The 9,879-nt window shown below is 44.0% G+C and overlaps 1 protein-coding gene across 1 annotated transcript in view; it reads right to left on the bottom strand.

Moving 5' to 3' along the window:
* Positions 1 to 5,192: 5,192 nt before the first annotated feature.
* LOC310774315 (NGFI-A-binding protein 1-like) overlaps positions 5,193 to 9,879 on the bottom strand; it is a 30,370-nt gene continuing 25,683 nt past the window's right edge. The window contains exon 10 of the mRNA XM_083634364.1: positions 5,193 to 9,334. Coding sequence (XP_083490490.1) covers positions 9,267 to 9,334 — 68 coding nt within the window. The 3' untranslated portion in view covers positions 5,193 to 9,266. The remainder of the gene's footprint in view (positions 9,335 to 9,879) is intronic.

Raw genomic sequence — 9,879 nt, 5'->3', positions numbered from 1 at the left:
TTCAATATTTTATACTTGAATGGCTGTTGTGTTATATTGATTATACTGAAGGCTCTAGTATGATAAACTGCATGTAATGTGTTGAGTTCAGACCTGAGTCAGATAGTGTTTAATGTTATTTTAGCCTCCTTGCAGTACCAGGTGGGTGGAGGTTGCCACACAGTAGTACAAAGTAATGATTTCAAGAGAGATTACTCATAGGAAAATAGTTTGTATGTCACTTTAGTTTACTTTTCTGTGGTTCCCAACTTATCTGACCTTAATGGTAAGCACTGTGGTGCTCCAAGTAACTCACCTTACCCACCCCTTCAATCTTGCGTGTCAGCCGGCAATAGACCCTTCTCACGGGGGCCATTTTGTGTCGAGAAGCCAGGGTAAACACAGGTGCAAGCAAAACACTAATGAGGGTTTCCAACTTCCATGATTGGGATTTGGAAACCCTCATTAGTGTTTTGCTTGCACCTGTGTTTACCCTGGCTTCTCGACACAAAATGGCCCCCGTGAGAAGGGTCTATTCCAATAACAGTTATGTTACGTTGTTACGTTAAAGACCACCAGAGGTCACCACTACTCCTGGTTACAGCTCCCGACTCTGGCTGGAGTACGTGTGCACTTACTCACACGACCGTAAGATGTTGCATTCTTAAACTTCAGTCGTAATGTTGTTGTTTCCAGGACGGGCTGCTTATTCAACATGTAGAATTTACGCAAACTGGATTTGTTTAATTTGCCTTTTCCTTGATTTCGCAGGCTGGTAACTAAAATCTAATAATGCAACATTATAATAACACGCAAATTCAGAATAGCTGCGACCACATATGCAATGTCAGTCAAAGTGTGACATCATGCACTCCATTGTGATGTCATCCACTCCATTGTGAAATCCCACCCCTCCACTGCCCCCTTTTAGCCAATTGGCATGAACACAACACAACACACAAGCACGCACGCACGGGCACACACACACACACACACACACACACACACACACACACACACACACACACACACACACACGCACACACACTCACACACACACACACACACACACACACACTTGACCTTGGTTTAAAAACTGTGTCCATAAAGCGAATATGTGAATTTACAATTTTTGTTGATCGGCCAACAGAACAGAGTGACTTATAGAGCTGGACCATGACTGGTCACTGCTGAAAAATTCAAATACAGGAAGCTTGGGGGATAACTTCAAGTTTTTTGTATTTAAATTCCCAATGTTTTTACAGTTCTTCAATGACTCGTGAGTTATGAGCACTCAAGATGGAGGAAACGCATGGCGTGCGAAGCACATGGGTTGGCATGAGTTTGGTCAAACCCCCATAAAAGTGCAGCAGCTCTGCATGCATGGAGGGAGGGAGGGAGGGGGCAAAGCAGAAAACAAAGGAAGGAAGGAGACACACAATGTGATCCCTAACGAGGCTACAGGCAGGGATGAGAGGAGAGGAGGAGAGGAGATCATTCACCAACACCCACACCTTCTCACAAGCAGTCAGTCTGCCTGCCTGTCTCTCTGCCTGTCTGCCAGCGTGTCTGTCTGCCTGTCTGTCTGTCTGCCTGCCTGCCTGGGTGACTGAAGGCCTCATCAGATCCCTCTCTCCCACGCTGCTTAGCGGCTGGCTTCCGCCCACCGCCCATGGAGCCACCCACCTCCAGTCGTTGCCACGGCAACACATCATCATCATCGGTGTCTTGCAGTGGAGGAGGGGGGAGAGGAGGGGGGCGGGCAGGGCTGCCACTGCGAACAGCAACCAACGCGTGGGTGTTCATGAGCCCAGCTATTCTCCAGAGAAAATCTGTCTGTGTGTGTGTGTGTGTGTGTGTGTGTGTGTGTGTGTGTGTGTGTGTGTGTGTGTGTGTGTGTGTGTGTGTGTGTGCGTGTGTGTGTGTGTGTGTGCGTGTGTGTGTGTGTGTGAGAGAGAGGAGGGCGGGTGAGAGAGAGAGAGAGGATGGGAGGGAGGTATGTGAAAAGGACCTGCGTCAGAGTGAGTCATCATCAGCCAGTTTCACAATGTGTTGATGTGACGCTGATGCAGATAGGTCCACATACTATATTCAGCATTAACTAGTTGCTAACTAGTTGCTCATTAGCATGCATATCTGTAGCATGTTGGCTAAGTTTAAGTAAGCAAGTTGTTGTGCATGAATTACATTATATTACATTTCGTCATTTAGCAGACGCGTCTATCCAAAGTGACATACAATATCACATTTTGAATTAGGATCAGTATGGGTCTTATAGGTGGTTCCACTAAAGCACATTCATAAAATAGGGATATTCCTTGGATCTAAGTGTCTACAGTATGTGCAAGGCACTGAACCCCTACCAGCGGCAGCTCCACACCCTGACCTCTGTGTAGAGGAGGGCATGTGTACATGGACGTAGCTTTGATTTCAAAGGTGGAGGGGACACATTTTGTACAGGCCCGCATTCTCAGGCCCAAGGCAATTTTTTTATAATGTTTTTCTAAAGTTTTGGCCATTTGAAGCCAGATTTAAACGCATTTTTAGAGACATTTTAAATTAACATTAGGATTAGACTGTTGTGATGTCATTATTCAGTTTTAACGGGTAAATACTGTATATTTATATTTAGAGATCTTTGTGAATTATGTGTGCTGTTATGGTTATTAGTTTAGTCACTCACTTCTACACTGCTGCCACTTAGTAAGAGATGTGATTGGGCCGGCCTAGTGTCACTCAGTATACTTCTACTGGTCGCTGGAAGATGGGGTGGCCGCATGGTCCTAGTGCCTTCCGTCTCTCAGTTCTTTAACATAACTTTAGTTTTTGGACTACAAAAAGTGCAGGGGTCCAATACTGCCTTCTTTAAAAGTGTGTGTGTGTGTGTGTGTGTGGGGGGGGTATCACCTTACACTGCATTGTCACAGGCTACATTCTGTTTGGTAGTTTGTCCCATTTGTCTCCTTAATTACCAAATATCTGACAAGAGGTTGACAAGAAAATCTGTGTCTGCTAACACTTTAATATACCAGCAGCCTAATTGCAGGCGACTAGCATCATCCAAACCATGAAGATAAACCATTTAGTAATCCAAAGTTGGTTTTGGTTTTTATATGTCCTGTATAAATACATTCTGAAAGTAAGATCTCACTATTCACCATTCCTGAAGTGTGTTATGAATCAACGATGCAAAAAACTTTACCTGCCTGGATAACTTTATTCACTTCCTGTGTATAAACAAGTTAGGCTATGCTCCAAGTCTGGGGGAAGACTTTTACCAATGACTCATGAAAATGAACCACCAATTCTCATTTTCTCATTTTTGGGATAAAGCCAGTTGCCTACTAGCCTACTAAACATATTGTATGCCGGCTAAAGCGTTAGCATGCACCAGACAGAGTGATCTATCAGAGATGTTGAGTATGTTGAGTAGGCCTAAGGAGTTCATTCCCAAAAAGTCGCTGTTGTTCCTCAACAATGACTCCAAAGGTGCCGTGTCCACAGAAACCATGCCCCCCCCCCCCTTCTACATCAACCCTCTTTCACCTTTTCCCTTACCAACATGGAACTATTCTTCAACATGGAGTCTCTCACCTTCTCTTATTGATTTAACCTTTTTTGACCGGCCAATAAAAGTCGAGGAAGAGGTGGGACTAAAAAGATCAACAAACATGGCGCAAGAGAGGCTGATTATTGCGGAGTCCGACAATCCAGTTATCTCTTATCTTTGATGCTTGCTATATAGATTGTTAACATCATAAAAGGGCAAACATATTTATGTATTCTCTCTTTTTCATTTTCCTCGGACACAGTCGGCCTGACAGCATTCATATTTGGCACAGGTAGCAGCAGAGGTCCCAAGCAGACGGTGACAGAGCCGGATTTTTGAATTAGGTCATTATGGCCGATTAAATTGCCAAAAACAAGCAATTAGTCATATCACTACCCATAGCAGCCAGCACACACACATACACACACCAATTAGTGATAGCACCACCCACGGCAACCATCAGGTGACACCCACACAGACATAGTACTACCAAAGATGATGGGATTTCAAGCAAGACGGCCCAACTTCAACTCACTTCCTGTCATTTTGTCACGTGGGTTTTGCCCATGGTTTTCCCATAGGTTGTCCACGGAGACGGACACTTAGGAGACTTTCGGCAGGTCTGAGTCTATTGTCCCACGTGACAATTTAGGAGACTTGCTGCTACCATTTGTTAGAATTGGCGGAGCCTGCGGTGACCCATCTATAGTAATATAATATCTATGGTTATTTAGTGATAGCAATACCCGCAGCAATCAGCAGGTGACACACACAGACCACAGACAGTTAGTGATATAAATTAGTGATAGCACTACCCACAGCATCCATGAGGTGGCACACACCCACACAGACAGACAGACAATAATTGCATGCTCTAACGCACACATGGGCAAAATACGGCCCGCGGGTGTGGCCCGCGATGGAATTGCAACAAAAAAAATAAAAAATAAATGAAAGTGCACCTGAACGCAACATGCAAGATACCCGCTGAATAAGTGTCAAAATGTTCATGTCATTCTAGCCAATACTTCTGTTATAACATTTCAGTCTGGAATATGGAATAGGCTATCTTTCAATAATCTTTATGACTAAAAGGCTAAAAGTAATCTCATGTGTAAGAAATGACTGGTCTACAGTCATTTCTTGCGGGCCTGGGGCAAAATGCGGCCCCAGGGCCAGACTCAAAGAAAAACAAAACGACCCCCAAAAACTCAATAAAAGGCAGAATTATGTTAATAAATCTCATCTGCTACAGCCATTGGATTTGTATCACTATTATATCAGGAGATTAACAAGAAATTACCAATCACAACGGGATAGAGGGTTAAAAATATGGACAGTCCCGCACAAATCAGGAGTGTTGGCAGGTATACTCTCCAATGTGTGGCCCTTCGCTTACTTGATGTACTGTAAGTCAGTATGGCCCTCAGGAAAAGAATGTTGCCCACCCCTGCTCTAACGGGTATCAGAACTAGTATTTTTGATATCCAAAGCGCTCTGCTATGGGGGGAAATGTGTGGACTGGACACAGCCTCTAAAGCCGACTTGGAACAGAAAAAGCTCAAGTAACAGATGGATGGAATGGAACACACAAATGTAAATACAGCCTACATAAAAAGTAACAGCTTTAACTTTGACAATGACCAGAGAACGCACCTCACAATAGAGTTCAAAAAAATAAAGTTTAATGTTTATGCGCTGTATAACAAATAAAATATATTAGTGTTTAAAAAAACAGGTGCATAACTAGGTGAAGCCTAATCTATCTCTATCACTTTACAGTAAACAGTGAGGAGAACGGTGAGTCGATCAGAACTAGTTCAGTGAGATGGCAGGTCAGACATGCGCTATTCTCTGAAACATAACGACAGTGACGCTTACTAAGCATGTGAGCCAATCAGGGCAGGAAATTAACATTTTTTTTGCCCACCCACCACAATGGCCGGCATTTTACAAAATTCACCAACAACTTGAATGATTTTACCCAGCCAACTATTTGTTAGAAACACTCATTGAGCACATGACAAAATGATGGAACCATATAGTATGCAAATAGACTTTCTTACTTACATAAATATTGCATTGGTCTGTCATTACCGTGAGTGAGGCTAAGGTATCTGAGAAGGAGAGCTAGACCAAATTGTCAGGACATGATGATGGTCTTGGACCTACAGAGCAAACAGACATATTTACACAGTGTGGCGAACACATAAAAACACAGTGAATGCTTATCTGTTATGTAACACCTTCTCACTCCGACGGTGTCATACTGCCGCTTTGTAGCACACCTTGTGTGTGGGAAGTTGAGTATGAGACACACACGGACGGACGCACCTCATTGGGGTGAGGCAACGGGTCAAGTTACGCCTTGGGGTTGGGGTGAGGCACAGGGGTTGAGGGGGGTTAGGTTTATGCACTGGGCAAGGGTCTCCAGTTTGGGTTTTAGGCAATGGGGAAGGGTTTTCAGGTTGGGTTTAGGCACTGGGGAAGGGTCTCCAAGTTATCTTCGACCCCTGAAAGAGGCTCTTCCCAGTGGTAATTAGTGGAGCCACAATTAGTTATACAGTTATACCTGACAAATGCTGCATCAGGTATCAATGGGTTAAAAAGAGACAAAGGGTGATTTTGATTTTGCACCAGGCGTGAGATAGGGCCCAGGGTGTACCAGGCGTAAGATAGCGCCCAGGATGCACCAGGTGTAAGATAGGGCCCATGGTGCACCAGGTATAAGATAGGGCCCAGGGTGCACCAGGCGTAAGATAGGGCCCATGGTGCACCAGGTGTAAGATAGGGCCCAGGGTGCACCAGGCGTAAGATAGGGCCCAGGGTGCACCAGGTGTAAGATAGGGCCCATGGTGCACCAGGCGTAAGATAGGGCCCAGGGTGCACCAGGCGTAAGATAGGGCAGAGGGTGCACCAGGTGTAAGATAGGGCCCAGGGTGCACCAGGCGTAAGATAGGGCCCAGGGTGCACCAGGCGTAAGATAGGGCCCAGGGTGCACCAGGTGTAAGATAGGGCCCAGGGTGCACCAGGCGTAAGATAGGGCCCAGGGTGCACCAGGCGTAAGATAGGGCCCATGGTGCACCAGGCGTAAGATAGGGCCCAGGGTGCACCAGGCGTAAGATAGGGCCGAGGGTGTGTGACAAAGCGGCAGTATTTGATGCAGTTGGAGTGATAACGGGCTGCATGTCAAACAGTAAAACACAGCTTTGAAATATGCACTGATGACCACCAGGGGGCATTAAACACTGTTAAGAGCTAAGGCGAGTCAACATTATCATCTTGTAAAGTGTTTTTTTTATATACAAGACACTTTCACACTGTTGTATTTTTTTCCAATGACACGTAGGATTACTTTTTTCTTTTTCTTGTCTTTTTTGCTCTACATACATAAACACTGTATTGACACCAAAATCTACAGCAAAGTTACACTTGACAAAGAAACCCTGGTTGAGAGATTAGCACTATTTGTTATCATGGTACTATTTACAGACCCGGGGCTGCTGCTCCACGAACAGCGATAAACAGGGATTTTGCTTTTTCTGCTGTTGTGGAAAAACCACGTATCTGCAATATTTTTATTTTATTTTATTTTATTAAAAATGTTATGCTTCAATTGAAATGATCCATGGTCACCTTATGTGTTGAGTGACTTGCATGATTCCTGGGGCCTTTTGAAGGCTGCTAAAAACCCCATTGGATAATTTCAGAAACTTACGGGGTCAATGTGAACATAAGCCTTCCTTTCTTCATTCCTGAAATACTTTTTTTTTTTGCAGATGTGTGGTTTTGGTCCAACGGCAGTGTTTTGCTAAATTACAAAGTGAAACGAACCAATTAGCGCGGCCTCTGGCGTGCCAGCCCGAGACGAATGACAGAGGTCCCCTGCTGTTACTCCCAAACAGCTCCTATACATCCTCCATTTAAATTAGCTCCCATAAATATACACAAGACAAGAGCGATCTGAACTGAACAACAACAAAAACAAAAAAAATCCGCTGAAGGGCTGAATCATAACTCACTCTCCCTACAGTACGTTCATTTTAATATTTCCCCATTATTCCCTTGTTTGCACCCATGATTTATACAGCAGCGCAAGTTACAGTACAAATACAAACATTTAAGTTAGGGAGAATGTGGCTCAGAAGATGTCTAGCCACAACTTCTCCCAAATCTAACTTGAATGAACCACAGGCCACCAGCCAAACGCTGCTAACTTTTTGGATCCTGCTGGTAAGTTTGTCTACACTCCCAAACACTTGGTACTGTCCGATCGCCAAACAGTGTCTTGGGGTGCTTTTTCACTGGGAATGATTGCTTTCCCAAGTGCCCAAGTACGATTCCCCACCCTACTCTCTCCCCTGCTGGTCAACTTTGACATTACAAAATTTGTACCATGCTCGGGAACACTTGCAGAGTACACTTGTGTCATCAACTATGCCTGGAGTGTATCCTCGCCCCATGTGTTGTCTACGGATGGTGTTCACATTAGCAAGTTTTCCATCCTCGGGCACGCCCAAGCGTTCCCAGACCACCTTTTCAAGTGGACCCTGTCACGGTTCGCTGTTCCGCACCCGGAACGCAACGTTCACACTCATCAAATGAACCAGACCTGGGGTCAGTTTGGGGACAAGTGTCCCCAGTGTGAAAGCACCCTATTCTAGTCAAAAATACTAGTTAGCTTGTGAATTTGGAGATACCAGCCACTGTGGCCTGCACACAATAAGTTCCTTCCTCAGACCTTCCTAGAGATTTAGAAACAAGCTAACACTTTCTATGTGTATCACATTATGACTACTATGTCATAATGTAAATTAATACGCACGCACACACACACACACACACACACACACACACACACACACACACACACGTAAGTGTGTGTGAGTCTGTGTGTGTGTAAATTAATTCTTAATTTAAAGGCAGTGATCTATCCCAAAGTTCTTGCCTTAACATGCTGCTAACAGTAAAATCGTTTAATTAGTCTGGGGTTCAATGGAGAGTTTTAGTGTCCCATGATGGTCTAAAACGTTTCTGAGGCTTTCATCACCATAACAACATTACAATTATTAGGGAAACAATGAGTACTGGGAATTTTTTGAGTAAAACATTATAAAAAATATATAAAAATAAAACATATTTAATATCTGCACAAATTATCGACCATTAGCTCCTTCAGTCTAGAACTATTGGCATCGGCCTTCAAAAAACACATCAGTTGCACCTTAATAGATATTGCTACCCATAGAAAGTGTTTCCAAAATCAATATCCCCAACTCGCCACAGTGAGGAAATGCACCAAAACGGTGCTTGCTTCAAATTCCTCCTCTCCCTGAATCTACCTCGGAGTTAAGATCCAGCCCGCGGTACAAAGTAAGCAAACAAAAGTAACACCCAGGCAGAGGTAAAACATATAGAAATGTTTCAAACAGATCACTCTTAAATTACATGTACATCCTAACATGTACAATTAATCAACAGACAAAGACCTGCAGAGCATCGAGGGGATGGCCCTGTTCGGCTTCTCAAAATGCTCTCTAGGTGCTTTGGCAAAAACCTTTAAAAACAAGAAAAATAAAAGAAAAATAAATGCTATTTATGAGGCAACATTGGTTGTTAAGGCTCTACTGTGGCTGTGCTTGCTTAGTATCTATGATGGGTAATAACTGCATACTGTCAAGTGTGAGTAGAACAGAGTGGGGGGTACTAGGGGTGGCGAGGGGCGAGGCGGGAGGCACTATGTGGAGTCTTCTGGCTCTGATTTGATGGTCTTCTTGTCTGACACCCGCTGTGATGTCCCGTTTTCTGAGGGTGAGGATAGAGAGAAAGGAAGATATCATCAGCATACAGCTTTATAAAGCCTAATGAAGTCTGGCAGAGACTCATGAATTATTGACTGACACACAGTTGGAATAATTGGTCAAAATTGGTTGATAAAGTAATAATACTTTAAAGGAAATTCACCTCTGCCTGCTTGATATACAAAGTCCTACATGGCCTAGCACCTCCACCTCTTGTAACCTTTATTAAATATAGATCTACTGCCAATCCGACCCGGCTAACTAGAGCCATCACCAACAGGGATTGTGAAGTTCCGCTCAGAAGAACCCTGTTTGGTCAAAACATGCTATCCTTTAAAGGAAGCGCTGTATGGAACAGCCTACCTCCCTCTTTAGGGGTAGCTCCAGCTTGGCCACCTTCAAGGGCCATCTGAAGGCGTGGCTGAGAATGAACCAGTCTTGTGACCATGTGTGATTGTGCAGGATGCTCACACATGTACTAACTTTTACATTAATCATTTATTTTTCCTTTTCTCTCTTTTACTAATTGTACTATTACTGATATTGTAT

This window comes from Poromitra crassiceps (assembly GCF_964638095.1).
Source record: "Poromitra crassiceps genome assembly, chromosome: 3".
Lineage (NCBI taxonomy): Eukaryota > Metazoa > Chordata > Actinopteri > Beryciformes > Melamphaidae > Poromitra > Poromitra crassiceps.
The sequence above is the reverse complement of the archived record's forward strand: the minus strand, read 5'-3'. Positions and strand labels throughout refer to the sequence as shown.